The following is a 24,581-nucleotide window of genomic DNA, read 5'->3' on the forward strand; positions in this document are numbered from 1 at the left end:
GAGAAAGTGATTTAGGTAAGTCTTTATTTTGAGAAAATCCACGTTGTTAAAGAACTATATAAAAGAAAAAATAAAGGTGGACAATTGGTGGACAACGGGCCACATGTGGCCCGCACTGATACTTGCCTGTAAAGTGGGAGAAGATGACCCCCACTATTTGACACCGCCATGCCTTGTGAGCTGTATGGCTTTTGTTTCTGTCTATTTATGGGTGGTCGGTTGGAGTGGTGGTAAGTAAACTTAAATAAGTAGTGGGGGAACGGATCGATTGATAGTGGGGACCGTGTGACCCCTTCCCCAATGGCTTACTACCTTGACGTGGTAGGGAAGCTTAGTAGTTCTAATGATTTGAATGGTAACGCCCTTGATGAAGAGCACCAACCCAAGAATAGATCAAATGTGAATGATAATACGAATGTAAATGTTAATATAGAAATGGTGGATGTTAATTCTTAATGATAGGATAAAATTTATTAATGATAGGATAAACTTTGGTATTAATTGTAGCTTACGCTTAATTATTAAAAATTTTAATGTAGGCATGAATCTTAAGACTGTTTGTTCGGAGCGTATATTATTTTAACGATAGATATGAATAGATTATAAACTACAAGTGCAACAAGAAGATATTGTCTCCATTATGCGTCTATTATATAGCTAAACTTGTGTAGGTTATACCAGGTTTGTCCTGTCAAGGCAAGACGAAACGAAATAAATGTTCCAAAATGTGGAATATTTCATCTGGACATTACTTCTGGGAAATTTAATAGACGTTTAAAGAATCGGTATTAACCGTCGTTGCTCCTTTGGTTTCTAAAATAAAATGGATCCGTATATAGATGAAATGCATTCAAAAAAATCCGAGTATCAATTTATGCATACAAGCAAATAGATAATCGGCTATTTCATGAAAACAAAATAGATCATTCAAGCGTGTATATGAAAATTAGTAGCAGAGAAGTAGTAACTTTGTGTCTTTCACTACAGATTTCAAAAGACGCAATTATATGAAATTTATTTTTCACGAAAAAACGAAACAATATCTATTATGTCTAGACTTGTTCGAAGCACAAGTAATAACGATGAACGAGATTATCAATCTTACGGTCAATCTCTGACATTTGACGACAATCGGCAACATTCGGCGACAATCGGCGACAATCGGTAACAATCGGTGACAATCGACCAAAATCGGTGACAATCGACAACAATCGGGGACAATCGACTAAAATCGGTGACAATCGACAACAATCGGGGACAATCGACTAAAATCGGTGACAATCGACAACAATCGACGACAATCGGCGACAAACGGCAACAATCGACGACAATCGGCGACAAGTGGAGACAATCGGCGACAAATGGAGACAATCGGCGAAAAGTGGCGACAAGTAACGACATTTGCCGGTAAGTGGCGATAAGTGGTGGCAAATAACGACAAGTGGCGACATCCGGCGACATTAGCAACATTTGGCAACATTCGGTGATATTCAACGACAAGTGGCAAAATTCGGCGACAGTTGGCGACAAAGCGATAGGTGACAATTGATACGTGATATTATCTTTCACTACGTAACCTCGAATTCTAGAAAACAACAATATCATAGAATATATGTAATTATATTTTATATTATTATTACATAATTATCGTACTATTGCAAAATTATTTAGCCAACCTGATATAAGTAGATACTTAAAACGTAATATCTTTGAGAAAATCAAAAGGAAAATGAGTGATGGAATTGTTAAGAAGGTTCCTTTAGTTTCTTTGACAAAAGAGCAGGCACGATCGTAAACAAAGAAGTCGAATGAATAGTGTGACGTAACGTCGTTACTTGCAATAAGACAGAGAAGTAAAGAGAAAGAGAGAAAGAGAGAAAGAAAGAAAGAGAGAGTAAGTTTTGTATGCATCACAAAAGCGTGTATATTCATATGTATTAATGCGTGTGCGTTATGTATACGTAGAGAAACAGAGGGGCAGAAGCTCGAGCGTTTACCGGCGATGCAAAGTAATACAAGAGCTTGCTTCGAGCACACCCGTTAACTCGATGGAGAGTGTCACCGGCAGCACTCCGGATTGAACTTTTCCAAGTGCTTCACAGTCCGGCTAAAGAAGTCGTCGACGAGGTTTTAACTGTAGAGCCGAGTCACTACTGAGAAAGAGACAGACAGGAAGAGAGATAAATAGAAGAGAAAGAGAAAAGCTTCGAGGAGACCACGAGGTTGTTTCCTTGTTTGCTGCAAACTTGCGGATTGGTTGCACCAGATGAAAATGTATATACATATGTATATTATAGATATATATATATATATATCTTTGTTGTTACGATTATGATTATCTTTCTTATCTTTTTAATATAATATTAATAATCTTGTTATTTCAAAAAGACAAAAATAGAAAAAAAAAGAAACAGAAAAATATGCGCATTATAAGATTTCTTAAGTTTAATGGGATTGTTAAGTTTAAGTAAAATATTCGATTTTTATAGAATTGTTATTATCGTTATCTTTTTAACATATTTTTATCTTTTAACATATTCTGTCTAGCGTGTTATATTAGTAGTTGAGAAAGAGAATACTTGAGAAAGAAAGATAATCATTCAATAATCACGTGATAACAGAAAATTTCATTCTTAGGGACAAATACGGAAAGAGAGAGAAAAAGAGAAAGAGAGATAGAGAAAAGAAAGAAAGAAGAAAGGATTTGGCGATCAAAAGCTTGTTTGCTTGTTTGCTTGCTTGCTGCTAACTTTGCAAGATGGTGCTAGCTGGACGAGCTAAAAATGCATATTTCTTCGTTATTAAGGTTATCTATCTTATATCTTATATCTGTTCAATATAATATTATTTATCTTTTATCAGATTTATCTTATTAATTCGATGAAATATGCGTCATAAGATTTTTGCTGGTTAAGTTCAAAGTTCGATCGATAAAATACAATTCTAATGAAATTATTATTATTTCGATAATTATCTTATATTGATCTGTTAATAATTTTAAGATAATCGTTAAATGATCACAGAGAAATTCAGTTTCGGAGACGAGAAAGGTATGCTCGTAAGATAGATCGGCCGAATTTCTTAGCGACTTGCCAGGGTGCCGATGACGATTTATGCGAGTACAAAAGCGAGATATCCGTAAAAGCGCTGCAAAATCAACTGATATGCTCTTTCTCTCTCTCTCTTTCTCTCTTTTGCTCGCGATAGGAGTGACTTCGTGCTATTGACATCCGCTCCTCGTGGTATCGACATCCCGGTACAAGCTCGTGCCGAGAGCACGATTTCGCGTCACTTTCAGAGAGAAAGAGAGAGAGAGAGGGGGGGAAGAGGGAGAGAAAGAGAGAAGGTAGGGGCACTGTACACCGTGGCCACCGACGTTGTAATTTTCGCACTCGTGAAAATTACACCGACTATCGTCGATAAGTCGTAAATTAGCAGTACATTCGATCCCGAGTTGCCCGTGTAAAACGGCCATTGGGATTCTCCTGCGATTGACGCCATCAACGAGCGAAAGTTACGACGAGAAGCGACCAAATAAATTGGAATTAGCCGCGAATCGGTCGGTCTCGTTAACATCGACGATTTCGATGATGTATGATGAAAATCCTGCTAAAATACATCGATTTGATTTTTTGTTCTACTGTGGAGTTCATATTCTGACAACTTTTTCGATCGATCGATCGAATGCAATCATTTTTCAATAGGGAGAATCATTTAATACGATAAAGCATACTTGTCCGCGAAATTTGAAATTTTTTTATGTTAATGGGATATCAGGCTAATTTTTGTGTAATAAGAAACGCAATGAATATAAATAAGACGTGTAACCTGGGAAATTTGAAATTCTTCTATCATTTTATGTACAAAATATTTTCTCATTCTCTTAACTCACTAAATTGGGTTAAGTATCTTGTAACAAGAAAACCTTTAATGAATATAAATAAGATCGCGAAATTGAAAGTTCTTGTATGAAGAATATTTTACGTGCCAAACGATTTTCTGTTTTTTTTTGACTCGCTAAAAAATTAGGTCAAGTCTTTCGTAACAAGAAACGCAATAAATAGGAATAAATAAGATATAACTCGCCAAATTTGAAATTATCGTATTTAAAATATTTTACGTAGAAAATAATTTTTCTACTTTTTTGACTCGTTAAATTAAATTAAATAGTTTTCTGAAACAAAAGTACTGTAGTCCGCAAAATTTGAAATTCTTGTGTCATTAATACTTTACATAAAAAATACGTAGATAAGTTACATCAACTTCTAATTAAATTTAAGAATTTCGATATAATCGAGCGTGTCGATATAACTCGAACGAATTAAAAAGTTCGAGATTTACCATCGACGTTGAGAATTACAAGCAGGTGAATCGTAAATCGATAATAAAAGTGTATAGACAAGTTGTATTTAATCGAAAGTCTCCAAAGCATATAATTTCGGAAGACGGGGGCCGAGAAGATTGTCTATAGGTTTCACAAGGAGAAGTCACGATTGTGCCGTGTAAATGAACTGAATTCCCTCTCTCTCTCTCTCTCTCTCTCTCTCTCTCTCTCTCTCTGACATTGCCGACAAAATAGAGCTCCTAACCAAAACTTAGATTAGTTTCTGGACTAATTCGCGCTTCGTTATTAGCGCCAGCGCTAATCCAATGTCGCGGTTTATGTCAGACACGAAACGATTCGATAAACTGCTCATCGTTTCCTTTGAATTTCCTACAAATTTATAGTATTAGCATAAATGAGATTTTGATGAATAATTTTAACAGACGTGTGAGATTACGATTCAAGATTTGGAAAAGAAGATACACACGCAGGTATATACGTATATATGAAAAAAGAAAAAAGTAGAAAGAAAGAAAAGAAGATCGGTGGGCTCGTAAACGAGAAAATCGAGAATCGAGAAGCGAGAATTTGGAATCTCGCTTGGTATCTACGAGTGTGCGTATGGCTATGACAGGAGCGTGACGAAGTGCTAATAATACGTACAACAATGGGACAGGGCTGGGCGTGCGCGCGCGCGAGCACGACCAACTGAATACCTAGAAGAGAGCTCGACGGAGGAACGCGCGACGATCTCGAGGAACGTGCCCTTACGGTACCAACAATACTCTCGTAGATACCACCAATATTTCACGAATTAATAAAATTATAAGTTCTCCATCTATAACAATTTTAACTGTATAACACCAATTTTTAAAATCTTATTATGTTAAGTTTATTTATTTAATAATTAGTTATATTTAGTATAGTATAAATATACTAGGTTTAGTATAATATATTATATAGTACAAGATATTGAATTATTTAAGATAATTGTGATTGAATAATTTAATGTATTATACTATATTTATATTTAGTATGGTATAGTTATATACTAATATAACTTATATCACGTTTATAACTTATAAGTTTCAAATTAAATTGGATAGTTCATTAAATAAACAACGTTAGTATTCTGTTTATATAAAATTTCATAACTACTTATTGAGCAATCCAATATATAATTGTTATCGGATAAAACAAAAAGGAAAAAGAAGAATTAATTAATAAAAAGTCAAAGGAGACTAACAGAGATTTAAGATAACGGTAATAATCATATTCTAAATTGTAATATAAAAATAATATCTATTCAAATGTTCACAGAATGTCAAACTCATATTCTCCCTGGCAGTCACATTTGCAAAGGATAACGATGGTTCTTCTTTGGAGAAAACTAATGGAAGGAGTGTTGGAATGCGAGACAAAGATCAAGAGAGAGATAGAGAAAGAGAGAAGTAAAGAGAGATAGACAAAGGTGAACGTGTGCCCTCTCGCGAGGTGAGCCTGGATGTTGGGATAGAGGTAAGTATGGAGGATTGGGTGAGTTGGAAGGGTAGAAGGAGTATGAGAGAGAGAGATAGAGAGATAGATAGATAGAGAGAAATAGAGAGAGAGAGAGAGAGAGGGAAGAAGAGAGATTGGGAGGGTGGTGAAAGCAAGCTATTTCTCAGCTTCAACAGCAGGGCTTTTCTTCGCGAGAATATATCGACACGTCAGGAACACACTGGCCCGTTTACAATATCCGCGTATAGGAGGCCGTGTGCGCGCCTATATTTTGACCATCTCTCGCGCGTCATCCGAAGGGTGCCGAGAACGTCGTCGATCGCGCCCTTGGATCCTTTCCTTATCATTTCCGATAACTGAAGAGAAAGAAAGAGAGAAGAAAGAAAAAATAAGAACGAAGTCACGAGTTTGTTACCCTGACCTTTTCTTTTCTCGAATGATATTTTCTTATTGAAAAAAGAAAAAGTAAAAAAAAAAAAAAAAAAAAAAAAAAAAAAGGAGAAGAAAAGAAAATTTCTCGAAGTTCATATCACACCATGACCTTACCTAGACGAATAAGAAATGTAAGGGTCAATGAGATTACGTGGTTATTTTTTATTTTTTGATTTTTTTTTTTTTTTTTTTGATTTTTCATGACGATATGAATATGAAGGATATGATATTGTTTTTTCGTGAAATATGACCTTTTTTAATATGATATTTTCTGATTCAAATATTTCGATGATTTGTATAATTTTATAGTCTTGTTATAATTATAACTCAATGTTACTGAGATCAGATATTTTGGTTCCGTTGAAACACGACGGATTTGAGTCTTCAGCATTGGACTTGTTTCTTTGTAGGAAGTTTTAAAAAATCTTTTCAAAGTGCCTAGATATTTTTGGAATATATATGTCTGCATAGATATGTGCGATAAGATATTTTTGAATTGACATGCATATATACACATACACGTACGTTGATAACTATATGAGAAAAAGATAAAAAAGAGAAAAATGTACAAACCATTATAAAATTACATATCTAGTCAAGCTGACGTCTAATTCAGAAACACTTCGTGTGTTTCATTCACAGTACACAGAATCCACCTGTTCTTGTCCCAAGCGTTACATGAAACCTCGAGCGCAGCAGAATCTACCAATTTCCAGTCGAAAACTCTCGCGATCTCTGATTGTTCAACTTGAAAGCTTTTCGACGTATGTTAAAAAAAAAAAAAAAAAAAAAAATGAAAGGAAATTAATTATATTACCCCCCCCAAAAAAAGAAAACATTCATTAGTTTCAATATTTTTCATGATAATTCGATCAATCTTATTCAAAAACTAAATCTTCTTTAAAAACGATCATAATTATAATAATGATCCAACAAAGCAAAACTTCATATTAATCTTCAATAATGACGATGGCTTGTTCAATCAAATCAAATTCATTCTTAATTTTATTCTTTTACAAGTTTATTTTAATTTTTATGAGAAAATCAATTCTCAATTAATCCACTTTAAAAATTAAGTCTCAGAACGACAATAATCATAATCGTAATCATAATCATAATCTCTAACAAAATGAAAGGAAGTCTAAGAACGTAAATCAAAGTGGTGCAGACCATTCGGTGAGAATTTCTATCACTATTTCGGTACAACGAGTTCCCCTTAGGCGACATAGTGTGTCTGGGAGTTAAAGAAGAAGAAGAAGAAGAAGAAGATGATGAAGAAGAAGAAGAAGAAGAAGAAGAAGGTAAAGAAGATGAAGAAGAAGAAGAAGGAGAAGAAGAATAAGAGAAAATGAAGAAAAAAAAATGAAAAGGAAGAGGAGGACAGAAAAGAAAAGAGGAGAAGAAGAAATGTGTACCGCAGGTTGAGACCAGCCGGAGGTTCCCTGCTGAAGGTTGGCAAACCATCTCTTTCTCCTCTTCTTCTTCGGTCTCCCTCCATCTCTCCCTCTCTTCACCATCATCCTTCCCTCCTCTTCCTTTGCCGCCACCACTTCGTCCTTTCGGTTCACTCGCGGAGACATTCAGTCGGCTACCGACAGCCGTGCGCGTATCACGTTCTGTTCTTTTCATTCGTGTTTTCATATTCGAATGTCATTTTAATCTTCGCAACAGAAATAGAAAGAGAAAGATATATATATATATATATATGCTCTAAAAAAAAAAGATTATTTTCTAATTTTTCACGAATATATAATATTCCATCGATTTTATCCAATTTAGCATCACGGGTATTATCTTTTTTGATTAAAAAAAAAAAAAAAAAAAAAAAAAAAAGAACTAGATCATTTGCTGTTTCTATTCTATATTCTCGAAAATTGAATTTGGCTTAGTGTTATTTTTAAAAAAGCAAAGTAAATAAATAAATAAATAAAGTGCACTATGAAGTAGATCGGTGAGATAATTCGACTGTCCGATGATTCAAGTGATTAACAATTATTCGAGTCGGTGATTATTATTTTGTTTTTTTATCTCTTTTTTTTTTGTTTTCCTTTCTCGCTTTCTATTTGATCTTGGAAAGAATTGCTGGATTTTTTGGAAACTTCAAAACTGACTCGGAAATCGCGTCGATCAAAGCACAGGTGAGAAAAGTCTTTATACGTGTATATATATACATACATGACACACACACACACACACACACACACACACACACACACACACACACACACGTATATTCTTCTATCGATGTAAAAGACGATAAAGTTTTTGCGAGAGAAATGAAGAAAAAGAAGAAGGAAAGAAAAGAAAGAGAGAGGGAAGAGTAAATAAGATAAGATGAACGATAAGCAAAGGCCGAAAAATCATATCCGTAGGCGTTTGCGCGCGCACACGCACGTGTCTCCTGACGTAGTGGAAGAGAGACAGAGATAGATAAAGAGAAAGAGGAGAGAGAGACGGAAAATGAACTGAAGGTAAAGTAAAAGAGAAAGAGAGACAGAGAGAATCAGAAAATTACCCACAAGCTGCAGTAAAAGAATTCTTGAGAAATTATGATTTTCTTCAGAAGAAAAAGGAAAAAAAAAAAAAAGAAAAGAAAGATAAGAGAAAAACTGTCAAATGCATTCTTTTGCAAGCTATTACGTTATTCGAAGCGTATGTATATTGCTTATTATGATTAACTATAGAGAAAATTTGATTCGTACACCTGTAGAATCTTTCTTTCTCTCTCTTTTTCTTTTTCTCTTTCTCTTTCTCTTTCTCACCATCTATTTTTCTTTCTCTCTCTTTTTTTGATGAAAGACAATGCGAATCGATAAATATATTTCATAATGTCTTGAAAGTATAAATGAAGTAATTTAATTAGTACATGGTTGGTAATAAAATGAATTAAATCGTAATAATATTTAGTTACTTTTATTTTACTTTATCTTCGTGCACGGATTAAGCGTTATTAAAATTGACTAACTTAATAACGAACCGCAAGAAACGCGTCAGGTACACATGCGCTTGGCTAGTAGTCGAGCTGCCGTTAACGAGCTCTCGTAATGAGCTCGGGAGTTCGATTAAAAGTCTCCAAATTTCGAGAAACGTGAAAATTCTACATTTTAACGAACGTTCTATCTTATTTCGCACATGTGATAAACATATCAACGTTTAAAATTTATTTTGAAGGAAAAGAAAATATATATATATATATATTCTCTTGATTTTTAAAAAATTATTCAAAAATTTTTTTAAACGCGATAACGTTATTTCCGAAAAAGAAGAAAGTAATTTTAATGTAACAGACATTTTTCGGTTTGTTTATAAAATGATACGAGAAATACAGCTTTTAATCCTTGAATTGATCGCAGGTATTTAGAAAATGTCTTTTATATATGAATACGTCCATATGTATATATATATATATATATATATATATATATATATATACACACACACACATACTTGTATATGTATATATATATATATATATACACACGTGTACGCGCGCGCTCGTGTGCGCAAATATATGAACGTATACGTGTGTGTGTATGCGTATATATGCGGATGTATATGTAGGTGTGTATACGTCTGCAAGAGTACACGTAAGTGAGCGAGACACACGCGGGTTGGCGTTAGCGTGTTATACCAAAGTATTATATCGATTAACTGTTGGCAACAGAAGAGAGAGGCAGAGGAAAGCTTGTTGGAGGGTGGCATGGCTTTGGCTTTCCTATATTATTAATCTTTCTCTCTCTCCGTCCTCTTCTTCGCTTCTCTACCTCTTTCCTTTCCTTCCTTTTCTCTCTCTTTCTCTCTCTCTCTCTCTCTCTCTCTCTCTCTCTTTCGACCCAGTCAACCCCTCGGCAACCTCTGCACCCCACAGTCGGTGCTGCTGTCGGCTGAACCTGCCGTATATGCGTCCGTCGAGTCAGTCAGGTGTTGTGGGCAGCTTCCGTGGCTCAAAGAGAATCAAGAGTCACGACAGAGAGAGAGAGAGAGAGAGAGAGAGAGAGAGAGAGAGAGAGAGAGAGAGAGAGAGAGAGAGAGAGAGCTATGCTTCACTTCCTTTGTTTGGTACCTTCCGGTATCAGCCTGGTAAATACCGTTTGAATGTTTCGACTTTTTCTCTCTTTCTCTGTCTCTCTCTTTTCTTCTTTTCCACTCTCGTGATCGTCGACGCGGACCGCCAGCGGTTTAAATCCAATTTTCAACAAACGAAAACAGGCTCCTTTGTGCACAAAGTATATGTCAGGGCTCAAGTAGGACAATTGTTTTTCCATTTTTTTACTTTATAGATACAAATCCACGCTTATTTTTATTGTTATATTACAAATTATAAATGAAGAAGGAGGAGGAGGAGAAGAAGAAGAAGAAGAAGTAGTAGAAGAAGAAGAAGTTATTTGTAAATTTTCTGACGTCGACATAAAAAATTCTCGAGAAAGTTTTGCTTACTGAAGTTTAACTGTTAGAAGAACGAGGAACTTCCTCAAGGAGTAAGAGGTGGAGGAAGTGGAAAAGGAAGAGGAGGAGGAATAGGAAGAGGAGGTAGAAAAGGGTAGACCCTTGTCGACGTATTGGAATAGTGTCACACGCATACTCAAACGTGTTTGAGCGTTTAACGAGCCTACACTTAGACACGGCTAGATCCTACGATATTCACTGACACTGACGAACCGGCTGCAGCCTGAACGCACCTGCGCTCGCCATTCGATATTTCCACGGATATATTAAGTGCCGATCGATTGATTCCTCGAAGAAAGGTGTTAATTAGACAAATGGCACTTTCTCCAATAGGAAAATTAAAAAACAAAAAAAAAAAAGAATAATAATTTCTAAAGAAAACCAATAAACATAATTATATATATCTGATCTATAACTTGTCAACTAATATTCATTATTTATATTAACTAATCAAAAATTCGTTATATATAACATTCACCGTTCGATCGTCAATCATATTGATTAAAGTTTCGATATCTTCGTACGATCCAATAGCAATCCTCGATCGATTTAAAGGACTATCGTTTCATTTGATATTCCAAATATACGCATATGCGCCACTCTCTTCCTACGAGAACGCGTTAAATGATAGTGCGTTTAATAATATGGGTTTGCGTGAAACCGTCAGGAAAACCACGAAATCGTGTTCTCGGTGGTGCCACGACATGACGATGACAGGTACGTAGCTGGACTTGTCAGGTACTGCGCGCTTAAACGTCGGTGAAGGGAAGACCGGTCTAAATGCAATTAAGCGCAAAGCAATTTCATTCCCTCCCTATCCCCTTTCCCCTCCTCCTCCTCCTCCTCCTCTTCCTCCTCCTCCTCTCCTCTTCCTCCTCCTCCTCTCCTCTTTCTCCTCGTCCCAAGCCCTCCTTCTATCTACCTTTCTCCGATCCTAGTCCCACCATTTATATCAGTGAATTTTCACTCGTTGAACATGTAAAAATCTTCTCTTCCAAAATTATGATAAAGCAGTATGAAAAAAAAAAAAAAAAGGAAAAGGAAAGATAAACGGAGTCTTTGAAAAGTTAAAAAAAAAGTTGATTAAACTAGCGACAAAAAAATGAATTGATTCGATTTGTCGAGCTCTAAAAAAATGTTGTATACAGGACATCGCCTGGCAGGCATGTCTCTTCTCTCTTTTTACTTTTTCATTTCTGAAAGATTTTTCTACGCATGAACGCTCAAACGCCAAGCCACCACCGCCGACGAGCCCATCGTGGACATAGAACACGCGTAGAAAACGAAACGTAACCGCGTACCAACCGGGAAACTGACGTTTCTGCGCATGACATCTTTGTAACGAGGCGAGCTTTAACGTACGCGTACCTACCTACCTATCTACCTACCTACCTACCTATCTACCTACCTACGTACCTACCTATCTACCTATCTTTACCTACGTATATATTGTATATATGTACATACATACCTTTCAACGTTACGTTAACAGTGTAATAGTTTTGCGTTTAACCCCTAGAGCCAAAAGTCGCTTTGCTTTTCAATATATTTTTCTTTATATCTCATGTCGATATTCAACGTATGCATATTACAAACGTGGGATTGACCCTTCGATTATTTCACATTTCAATCAAAATTTACAGCCACATTCACGATTACTCGTGATCATCTATATAGTTATACGAAGTAATTTATTTAGTTTATATAATAAATCTAATATTATATTTTATATCTTTTGCAGATTAATGTATAAAAGATAAAAACATTATTACATTATTTTTCACAATTTCGCAATTCTATGACATTGTCATTAGATGCATCATATCATTTATATTATAATAATACTATATGATCATTTATAGTATTATCATTTATAATGTTTATATTATACCAATATTTTATACGATGAAGTTACTATTATTTGACATATCTATGCTATACGGATTTTATACGATCAATTATTAGCAAAAAATATTATTATTAAAATCTATACAAATCAATTTTAGTCGTCTTCTAATTATAAAATCATTTTTAATTAATCTATCAGATTCAACAAAGATTTAACGATGCCTGTAGACTTTGAACGTCAATATGGTAACAGAATGACAGGATAAAAAGAAAAGAAAATGGAAGAAAGTATATGAACTAGGCAAAAAAGAAGAAGATGGAAAGAAACGAGAAGACACATCGTAATCGGAACGCTGTCTATAAAGTCTCGATCGTGGTGGTTGACGGAAGGAGGTTCCGGGGGTGGTACTAGTGAGTACTACTACCACCACTGTTACTATTACTATTACTATTACTATTACTATTACTACTACTACTACTACTATTACTATTACTACTACTACTACTGTTACTATTGCTGCTGCTGTTGCTGTTGGTGAAGGTGGAGGTGAGTTGGGGGTGGTGAAAGAGGAGAGAACGCATCATCGAACGGCGGTGCGAGCCGGGGCGACGCGCGGTGGCTGTGCGTGACATTTTTGTAATGAAACCAAGCTGAACGTACGTCGGTCTCTCGGCAGTCAGTACGGTAGACATCTGGCCTGCCTCTCGCTTGGCCGTTCTAATATTGGAAATTTCAGTACTCCTCCAACCTCCACCTCCACCTACAGTTCCACCTCCTGCTCTCTACCACCACCTTCGTTGGCACCAGCAGCAGCAGCAGCAGCAACAGCAACAGCAGCAGCAGCAGCAGCAGTAGCAGCAGTAGCAGTAGCAGTAGCAGCACTAGCACTAGTACTAGCACCACCACCACCACCATCACCATCACCATCACCACCACCACCACTACCAACTCTTCCACCTCCTCTTCCTCCTCATTCTCCTCATCCTCCTCCTCCTTCAGGCGCCGTACCATGTGCGGGACATATGTATAAACATAAGCTCGGCACGACGCGATGCCCCGAAGCTCGTTTCCTTCAAAAAGCGGAGTCGCACGATCGAACTGCGATTATTCCTTCCCCTACCCCTACCCCTCCATCTCCATCTCTATCTCCTCCAACCATCCCGTTTTGTCTCCTTTCGTAGGAATTTACTTGAATCGCCGTAGGTACCTCATCAAATCGATATTTCTCGATTAATTTTAAATATCGTTAGAAGTAAGTCGAACAAATGCAAGAGATGTTTGTTTTTTCTTTTAATCGAAATATGTTCTAGGAGTATTTTAAAAGTTATAATAGAGTAGATGATGGAAAAGCGTAGAAGTAATACTCGAAGGAATTTTCTTCTTTCTTATTTTCTTTTTTTTTTTTTTTTCTTTTTCTTTTCACTGGATGAATTATAAAAAAAATTCGAAGGATAGTTGAAACTCGCTAACTCGAAGCTTGCCACGGGGTAAAACGAGCGCGGATTTCGAAGGATTTACGCGTTTCCATCTGGCCCTCGTTGTAAACTTCTCGTCGACGAGGAAGCGCAGATCGTTTGTCGAGAGAAGGAGAGATAGATATACGGATAGATAGATAGAGATAGATAGATAGATAGAGAAAGAGAGAGTGAGAGAGATACACATCGCGAAGTTGCGAGCCGATACCGCTCTCTCTCTCTCTCTCTCTCTCTCTCTCTCTCTCTCTCTCTCTAACTCTCTCTCTCTCTCTCTCTCTAACTCTTGGAAGCTTCTGGTTTTCTCCCTTACGATGAAAAGCCGAGAACACGCGCCTCATTCGCCGCGAGTTGCGTGAACGCGATGTATCTGTCGGAGCTTTAGCTGTTACGTGAAAAACAAAGTGAGTATTTTTAACTTCATTTCCAAGTTGACCGAACCTAGTGGGACACTTGAAAATTTTGGGAAAAAAACAAACTTGCAAATGTTTTCATTCGTTACGTTTTAAGGTGCGAATTGTTAGATTTTTGAGGAAATCAAAAAGAAAGAAAAGGAAAAGAAAAAATCTAATAGGTATCATAATATAATTAATAATTTATAAGAACATTAATGGAAGATGTAAGAGATAAAAGATTGAAGAAGAAATAAGGGAGCACTTTCTATTTCGTGTTTTTGTTTGGCGAAGGGTTCAGGAAAAAATCAAATTTGACGGAATAGAAGGAAGAAAAACAAACGGATGGTAATAATAAAAAAGAAAAGGGAAAATTCGAAAGAAAGAGAGAAAAAGAGAAAGAGAAAGAGAGACACAGAGAGAGAGAGAGAGAGAGAGAGAGAGAGAGAGAGACAGACAGAGAGAGAAGCCTTCGCGCGAAAGGGTCGCAGCTGTGTGCGATTACGTGCGCGAGAGCCATGGATTTTCTACCGGTGGCACGTACCTATACATCTATAGCATACATACACACAGAGATATGTGTATAAGATCTACGCTAAAATACCTAGACTTATACGTGAGTGTATATATCACTTTTCAGCAACTGTGTGTATGCTCTTGTTTGCTTAACTAAGCGTCTTAACGAATTGCCAGAGTGCGTCTCCAACCCTGATCGAGGGAAAGGCCAAAGCTCTACGGCTTTCATCAAGCTTCCTCCCCCAACCTTCTTTCCTGAGAGTCGATCAATGGCAAACTTCGATATCCCGATCGTCACGTTTCTTCAAGGCTTCCTTCTTACATGTAAATTTGAATGAGTTAACGATTAAAATTCACTTATCAAGTAATTTCGTGATGAAGCGAGAAACAAATTTTGATCCGTATATTTAATACAGATAATTTTCGTAATCGTTACGTATATTACGACAATGACCCTTTATATACCTAATCGTTCTACGTAAAAGTCAATCAACTGGAAGAAATAATTATCGTTTGTATAACTGCAAGAGAAGGTTTTTATGTGAAAATCAGATTTATATCTACTGTAAGAGGAAATTCGTAAATCAGTAGAAATGGAGGAATCGAGGAACGAGCCGTTGCTACGTCACGTCGAACCGCTAAATTCGTCCATTAAGCTTAGACGCCCGTGCAGATGTACAATGTACATAACAGATTGGCTTTATCGCAGCTGTACGGACGTAAAATAGGCGACGGAGATCGCAAACACAGTGTACGACACTTGTTCGCCCGATGACGAAGGAATGGCGGACATCTGTAACAACAGAAGACGATAGGCTCTACCCACGGTGATCAAAAATAATAACCATCTGTTACAATAAAAGTTGCGTGCACGTATTGTTCTAACGTAACGTGAATTCTTTCGGGGAAAAAATATGTCAGATATGTACGCACGCGCGCGCGCGCGCGTATATGTGTACGTGTATGTGCGTGCGTGTGTATATCTTCTTCGTGCATGTGTGGAAAAGAGTGATGTTTTATTATCTGTATTCTACAGAAATTGATTTATGAGATCGTTCGACCAGAGTCAGGTAGCCAATATTATTACAGGATTAGGATTTATGACGATACTTTTAAATAGATATATAAAAATTGGTATATAAGTATAATAAAATCAATAGTATTCTTCCAAGGTGATATATAATTTTGCAATTTTTTTTCAATAACGATTGGAATTACTCGAAATTTTTGAAATGACCAAGATAAGAAGTGTCTTCTTTATCGAATGGTTAGCAAACTTGCAGTATAAAATTCGAGGCGATTTGGCGATGCAATTTTGCAGTAAAAATTATAGCGAGCCATCAGAGAGACCGTTTCTTGGACGAAACGAAGGGCTCGTTTGCATTTCACGTTAATAACGAGACCATGTGGCACCGAAGGCAGTCTGCTGGCAGGGCTGCTGCGCGTCAATAAAATAAAATTCCACCGGTTCGGAGTGGTGCACCATGTGGATCTTAAAGATTACTTCCTGCTTTCCTTCCATTTAATTTTCTTTCCTTTAATGTTACTTCTTTCGACATAGCTAAGGAGAAATATTACATCATATTGATCGAAAAAACAAATTTCTTATTTCGTATCTCTTTCTTCCTTATCGAAAGACTTCTTTTTCCATCGATTATTTCAAACCATTCTCATTTTACTTTTCACCAGACGTGTTTCTCCTATTAAATATCGACGATTTAGGTATTCAACAACGGGCCGACGAATCGTGACGGATTCCCCCGTTAGTTTTACGAACTAACGTCCGTCCAATTCCATTAAAACGGCCATCGGTATGCACGACGGGGTAACCCGTTGTCGAGCACGTAGACGAAATATGTGACCACCACTCGCGAAATGGAATCAATCAAATACGAATCGTGGTTACGATGACATAGATACACACACCTTTGGATTCCCCCTTTCGTTTAGTTTTTCCGTCGTTTTTCAGTGGGTAGGCGAGGACGGCTGTGATTCGATTTCGTACGAAAATGAGTCTTCTCGCGAGAGAAATTTTCTCGTTTGTTAAAAAAGAAATGAACGAGAGAAAGATCTATCAGTAATGATCGATAAATATATTACGTAGGTATTTGCTTTTCCTCCGTAGAATTTTATCGTAATATTCATCGATTTCTCCTTAACTCTTACATACGTTAACATTATAAAACATACAATATAATTTAGTATGTAATACATGTAATTTTGTCATTATTTACTCGATATGTATCCTTTAATAACGTTGATTTTCGTTTAATAACGTGGATCATTCGTTAAAGGATTAATAATCATTATATGTAATTAGGAGACAAGTAAACCACGTTGAAATTTTATTTTTACGGTTATTAGATATTATGAATGATTTTTAAAATAAAGACGAATATACGAAGAAATATTCAACGATCACGTTAGACGTTAATACGAACCGATAATATTTATTGTCAGGTCGAGAGGGTCGAGCGGTACCGCTAGCATGAAAGTGGACGGTGGAGTGGCTAGTACGACGGTCCTTCAGAAAGTCAAGGTTAAGGAAGAGGCAAAGGAATGTTGCGGCTTTCAGCAGGTCTCAGTAACATCAGGGGGATCGAGTGGGACGAGCGTGGTTGTCGTCGTTTCAACGGTGACAGCGACGTCGACGACCGTCATTGCAACGACATCCAGCAATTGCAACAGCAATGGTCTGACCACCGTGGGAATAGCAGCCACCATTGCAAGTACCCCTACAACCACCACTGTACCTACCACGTCCTCGACCTCGAATGCTCTTCAAAGCTCTGCCATTATCTGCCATCCGTCTACCCCAATAGCCGCTGTGGCCAGTAGTACGGCTCAGACACCTGAACCTTTGCCGGTAGACCTCGACCTCAAGAGTAAAAATAAGGGTGAGTCTAATGTTAACATTTCAGGTGAATCATGAAAAGAAAAAGATAGTTATGGGTTTCGTGTCAATTTAGATAGAGAAAGATACACACACATACTCATTCATATACGCGCGCGCATATGTATGTGTATGGTAAGACATATATATATATATATATATATATATATATATATATGGAATTTTACGAGAGCGTCATCGATTCAACTTCAATATTTTCTTATCGATGAATCATACAAAATCTTGTTAAATGATATTATATGTTCCATGCAAACATTTATCTTTTTTATATTAAATTCAGATATATAGGAAGAAAGAGAGAGAGAGGGAGGGAGAGAGAGAAAGATAGTGAGATACACAGCTTAGAGTTTTAGAAAAGAAATCAACAACTTAAGTTCAATATTTTCCATCAATAAATTCGAAAAAGTAGATAAATCTTATTGGACTATATCACAATATTTATGAAAAATATTATTTATTATATATATACATACATATACTAATATATAAATTCAGATAAACAGAAAAAGATAGAGAGATAGTGATATATAGACTGGAGTTAGAGGAAAGAATCATCGATTATATTTCAACTTTATAATTTACAAACGAATCCTGAAAAATCTTTATCGAGGACAACGATGTCATATGATTTATGAAAATCTATTTCTTTTTCTTTTCTTTTCTTTTTTTTAATCTCATTCGTTAGATCGCTGCAAAAAGGGGTAGAAATAGAAGATAAACGTTCAAACAACTAGTCATTCGATGTACTCAGAAAGAGAATGAAAGAGCAGAAAAGAGAAAAAGGATAGAGAGCATTTTCCACATTCCTCGTTCGCCAAGGAAAGCATTGGGCTTAGCTGTGAGCGCGTCGTACATTAGTTCGGAATATTGCATGATGGTACCCGTATATTCACTCCGCGGGTGTGCTCTCTCGCTCAAATCGTACATTTAGTACCGAACTGGTTATCTGGACGAGTGAGAGCCCGCAGCTACCTTGGAAATGGCTCAGGAAAAAAGCCTTCTCACTCTGTCGCTCCCTCTTTCTCTCTTTCTCTCTTTCTCTCTCCTCTAACCTCCCTCCCTCCCTCTCTCTCTTTCTCTCTCTTCCTATATCTCTTCTCTTGGCACATCAAAGTCCCGTCAACGCGGAATCATTCGCGGTTCGCGGCTCTCCCCACCCTTATTTCTCTATCTTTACCTCTCCCTCTCTCTCTTTCTCTCTTTCTCTCTTTCTCTCTCTCCCTCTTCCTATTTATTCGTACGTCGAGTCGACGAAAAAATTGTCCTTTTTGTCATTCAAAACGTGGTAACGTTTTTATAACCAAAGAAAATTCATTTTGCAGATGAATCGATATCTTTTTTAAAAGTTTCCACTGTGGCTTATATCAATTTGTTTTTATACTATATTATTTTATTCCAATTAATCGTACGAATATAATTCTATTAATCGTTTCATTAATTTTATCAGTGAATTTCACTGCATTTCCCGTCATTAATATTAATAGTTTTTCATTATCTTCTGGGCGAGTATTTTTTTTTCTTTCTTTCTTTCTTTTTTTTTTTTTTTTTTTTTGTTGACGAGTCTACTGCCGGACACACAACCACCACCTCATCCGCGACGTCGTCCAAAGAGACGCTAATCTGACGGGCTGACGCGAATATTTTTTTTCGGCGTGCGTGCGTCCGGAGGTCGCGTCGTGTCGCATGACACGATAAATCTCTCGATCCGGACGAGAAACGTACGGGATTAAACTCGTGCATGCGAAAAAAAGGAGATAAAATTTTTATTTCCGTTGCTACGCCGATGCAATTCCTTCGTTTCTATTTTTGTTCTTTTTTGTTTTCTGTTTTTTTTTTTTTTTTTTTTTCATATTCTTGTATTTTGTTTTCATTCTATTTATCTTGGCCACCAACGAAATATTGCTTTTACGAAAACGAAAGCTCTATCCTGTCGTCGCGAGATTTTCCGAAAAAAGAAATATTCATTTTGAAAGACAAATCATTTTATGTAAACTGTTATTTAAAAGAAAAAAACTTGTTGAAATACGCTACAAATTTCGGATGTGAAGTGACAAATAATTTTTTTATATATTTTATTAATTCAACGACAAGTTATACTTATAACTTTTATACTAATATAATTACACTATATTATAATTATACTATATTATTATACTGTATTATAATATAAATATATCTATATTGAATTGTAATATAATATGGTATAATATAATTATACTATAATACAGTATATATTAATAATAATACATACAATGAGATATTAATATAAATAATACTATAACTTTCTAATCAAAGAAATTGATTAGTAAAAACAAATACAAAATTGAAAAATTACAGGATTGAAAAAGTTTCCACGAAGAAAATAGAGAATATATATCCCCTTTCTACTTCAAAAAAAAAAAAAAAAAAAGAAAAAGAAAAAAAGAAAAAGAAAAAAAAAGAAATTAAATCGATCAATTTATCGAATTGGACATCCCTTCCTATTTGAGCCGTCAAGCTTTCTCCGAAAGTGCACATTTCGTAGGTTCGATCGCGAGAAATGGACTTGGATGCATCCGTTTCGAAATCCTTCGAGTGGATATGGCAGGAACAGGGGCGAGAATCCGGTGTGTATTCGTTTTCCTTGAGTGAGGAGGTGCAACGCGTATGTTTACATACATACACGCATATACACATACACATATATACATACATCGTGTCAGCTAAAAGAGAGAGAGAGAGAGAGAGAGAGAGAGAAACGAGATGAGAGAGAAAGGAGATAGAGAATCACGATCACAGGATGTTCCTCTCTCTCTCTCTTTCTCTCTCTCTCTCTCTCTCTCTCTCTCTCTCTCTCTTTCTCTCTCCTTCGTTTTGTAAGAGCGAGAGGATAGCGAAACTCCTGCAAGCAGTCAGTCAAGCCGGTTGGCTCTGGCCCGGTGTGTTGGTTAGGTCGCTTCGTGCGCTGCCTGACTGCCTGGTCCAGACGCGATAAGGCACGTCCGACACTTCCACCGGGATTCTGCTCCAGGCTGATATCATATCCGGTACACCGTCGGCATTCCCGGTTCGCCGCCGTTCGAGGTATTTTGCGATAGTCGCCCTACCACGACGCTGCCACCGCTCGTTTTCCCTGGATATGCTTATGACGTTGAAAGAGAGAGAGAGAGAGAGAGAGAGAGAGAGAAAGAGAAAGAAAGAGAGGACTGGAGACGAGTTCGGTCTCTCTCTTTTTCTCTTTCTCTCTTTTTCAAGTTGAGAACACGTTCGTTCTTTTTTCAACGAACTAACGCTCGATGCTCTCTATCTCTTTTACCTCGAAAAGCTCTGCTTTCCTTAAATTTCCAAGGATAAGTACGTTAAGGATTACTAAAAATTCATTTTTATTTGAGATTGTTTTTTTTTTTTTTTTTTTCTTTAATATAAGGACAATATATATGTATATGACTAGAAAAAGGAAAGAAGAAATTCTACTTCAGCGGATTAAAAATTGTATAAACCCTGCAAGATTCAAATTTATCGATATGAGTTAATAAGAAATTGTTAAAAATTGGAAATCTGATAGAATCGATCAGAAAAGTTAACAATAGAAAGAATAGAATCAAACAGGAAAGAAAAGTAAAAATAGTAGAGAGTAGATAGTATGGGGGTTGAAAGGAAGAAGAAGAAGAAAAAAAGGGCAAACCAACGAAGAAGAACCAGGAGCAAGGAAGAGGAAACAGGCAAGCAAGTAAGTAAGTAAGTAAGTAAGGTAGGAAGGAAGGAAGGAAGGAAGGAAGGAAGGAAGGAAGGAAGGAAGGAAGGAAGGAAGGAAGGAATTGCGATCAAAGCCATCTGTTGCATTGTCCCGGCAATTAGGAGGCGACAGCTGAGTCTCACCGTACTTACTTCCAGCAGAGATTCTCAGTCAGGTGGCACACGTGCGTCCTATCGATCACAAACGAAGTCAAAGGTATAAGGGAGGAGAAGAGAAACGAGGGTGAGGGTGAACGAAACTCGACTGCTTTGTCGGCTTTCTCGTGTAACAAAAGATGGTCCTTCGATTTCACATGAGTTGTTTTGGCTAAGTCCGACCAGACCTCTCCTGAATCTCGACATTTGAGAATCGTTATGGAATTGAGAACCTCTGCCGGAAGTAACAGCTGGTCGAAGGGATAGTAACATCAGCAGCAGCAGCAGCAGCAGCAGTACTAGCAGCAGCAGCAGCAGCAGTAGCAGTACCATTACCGTCACCTCACTGGATACCTTTCCTGAAATTCATATATTCGCCGTATGGAGAGAAGACGAACGACGAGCCTGCGCAACGAGCGACGACCTCGAGAAAGGACCCTGTCTGAAGAATTTAGGGCGAGGATGTTATGAATGGGGATGATGGTACATTGGGTATCGATGGAATCAGAGAACTCGATGAATCTTGATAAAAAAATTCTGATCGTTCGTCATATTTGAACGAAGTGGATTTAAATTTGTAATATAATTTTTCATCTTATTTACGAAACGATCAAATTTAAGCTAGATATCAACTGGCCAAAAATGAACCATTTAATACATCCTGATTTTTGTAAGATAGAGTAAACGTTGCAATCACATAGATTGCGAGCAATCAAGAGGAAGGCAGTACATAGTCGATTCCATAGAGAAATCTTGAATCTCTCTTTGTTATCTAACATCGTTCCAAGAGAATTTTTATGAATCATTTCTCTAGGGATCCCTTAATCGCAGATATTAATCAACCTCATTTACGTACATGCACTTACATTAAAGTTATGCGTTATGTTGATCACAAGTACTATGTTTCTAGCAAAGAGGTTGGGGAGAAGAGAAAGAGAGAATGAAAGAGAGAGAAAAAGGGGAAAGAGAGAGAGGGAGAGAGATCTGAGAGGTTGTGCACCTTGCACCCGTCATATTGCATAAGCTGTAGGTAGTTTAGTTTCCCGGGAGTTCAGGTACAGGTAATTACCTACCGGCTACCGGCGTCAGGTGGTAGTGACACGTTAGCGTTAGAGCTCTCTCCTTTTACTCGTTCGAATATGGTTCCTCCCTGGACTCACCTACGATTACATTCTCACGCATCTACTACGTAGAGAATATTGAAGGAACTATACTGAAAGGCTAAATCAATTTTCTTGATTGATCTGGAAAAGAAGAAGAAAAAAATAAACAGTGGTGAGATAGGAAAAGTAAAATTTACAATAAAGTATATGAATATTATTGTATTCCCTCATCCAACATATTGGAAAACTGTAGAAATCAGAGAAGATATTGATAAAGTTAAAACGGGTAACATTGAGATCAGCCATTTTTCTCCGACTCTACGCTTCTGCGTTTGTCAGCGATGTGCTTCGAAGAAAATAGACGGGGAGAAGAAAGAGAAGGAGGAGGAAGAAGAAAAAGAGAAAGAGAAAGATGATGATGATGAGGAGGTGGAGAACGTCGGTATGTACGGCTGTAACGTTTCGTTATCGGCCGTCGCTGCCGCCGTTTTGCCACGCATGCCACGAGGCCGGAGGCATTCTACGAGATAACGTGCGGAACATAGAATGGGAACAAGACAAGGTGGATGACACGGCCCGTAATTGCATGTTATCCGCTGCACCCACGCGACCGAGAACGAAGGACTCCCTCTATACACACATACACGCATACATAATACGTACATAGATTTATATATATATATATATATATATATATATATATATATATATATATGTATACACAGATGCATCCACGTCTCGTCTCGTTTCGCCTCGAGCACGTGCCTTAAAATATTCCCCGATGAGGATTCTCATCCTACTTGTCTTTCACGTTTCCCTTACTTGTAGCGTGTCTCATGTTGCACGTGACGGATCACAACATGCCGTTTGTTAATAATTACATATTTCAATATATGTTAGATTGATTTATCGATAGTTTTCATTGATAGTTATAGTTGCTTTATAATCTTATCTCATTACAAAAGAAATGATAGAAAAGAAAAGAAAACAGATGGGGTAATGCATAGTTAGTCTTATACCTATGTCGCTGATGTCGCGTTATTCAAAAGCAACAGGCATTACGTGAGAACGGAGAAAAGACTTTCGTTTCAGCGAGTCCTACCAGCAGAGATAAAACAACGAGGGAAGAGAATAATCATCCTGAGGCACTCTCACCGTCTTCTCAACATCATCAAAGACATGGCTTGCCAACTACCAACACACCACAGACTCAAACCAATGGTTCTCGATCGGAGTACAAAGGTCAGTTGGGTTGCTCCAGGTCATCGGACAACGATAGTCCCATGTCTTCGCATCCTCTCAAATCTGATCTCGAGGAATCCACTGGAGGAACGTCAACCGGAACATCAGCTGGTTCGACCTCTACCGTTACTGCCTCTACCACAGGTGGACCTTCGGCCACTTGCAGAAATGAGGAACAGGTAGAGGCCAGTCCACTTCTGTCAAATGGCGTCAGGTGTATCACTGGGGTCTTTGCTGGTCATGGAAAACTCAAAAGGCTACTTGGTACGCTCGTACAATTTGCAACTGATATATCAGCCGACACTGGAGACACTGTACGGACCTTGGTACTTGCTCTCTTGGTACGTATGTATATGTGTGTGTGTGTATATATATATATCTTTTTATCATTCCTTCCTGATGTACCTACTTCAAGTAGAAGATGAATAATTCAAAATTCATAAGTCGAATATCATCATCTTTTCTATTTTTCTTCCGTATGAATTTATAAAGACTGATCATTCTTCTTAATTATACCGTCC

The 24,581-nt window shown here is 37.2% G+C and overlaps 1 protein-coding gene and 1 long non-coding RNA gene across 6 annotated transcripts in view; one reads left to right on the forward strand and one right to left on the reverse strand.

Moving 5' to 3' along the window:
* Window positions 1-548: 548 nt before the first annotated feature.
* LOC122629692 lies at window positions 549-1,291 on the reverse strand. The gene is made up of 2 exons (XR_006327332.1): window positions 883-1,291; window positions 549-813 (listed from the first exon to the last, which is right to left on the reverse strand). It is a non-coding gene; the product is annotated as an uncharacterized LOC122629692 (long non-coding RNA).
* Window positions 1,292-1,402: 111 nt separating this feature from the next.
* LOC122629616 (protein CBFA2T3) overlaps window positions 1,403-24,581 on the forward strand; it is a 34,794-nt gene continuing 11,615 nt past the window's right edge. Inside the window, exons 1-6 of one of the 5 annotated variants that reach the window (XM_043813227.1) lie at window positions 1,404-1,894; window positions 1,966-2,274; window positions 2,638-2,806; window positions 5,645-5,842; window positions 17,392-17,828; window positions 23,911-24,401. In XM_043813227.1, the coding sequence (XP_043669162.1) occupies window positions 17,420-17,828; window positions 23,911-24,401 (900 nt within the window). In that variant the 5' untranslated portion in view covers window positions 1,404-1,894; window positions 1,966-2,274; window positions 2,638-2,806; window positions 5,645-5,842; window positions 17,392-17,419. Of the gene's footprint in view, window positions 1,895-1,965; window positions 2,275-2,637; window positions 2,807-5,644; window positions 5,843-8,152; window positions 8,395-12,730; window positions 12,962-13,984; window positions 14,428-17,391; window positions 17,829-23,910; window positions 24,402-24,581 lie in introns of those variants that run through there. The other 4 variants (XM_043813216.1, XM_043813238.1, XM_043813249.1 and 1 more) reach the window with 4 other exon arrangements.

The sequence above is a fragment of the Vespula pensylvanica genome, chromosome 1 (assembly GCF_014466175.1).
Source record: "Vespula pensylvanica isolate Volc-1 chromosome 1, ASM1446617v1, whole genome shotgun sequence".
In the NCBI taxonomy this organism is placed as follows: Eukaryota; Metazoa; Arthropoda; class Insecta; order Hymenoptera; family Vespidae; genus Vespula; species Vespula pensylvanica.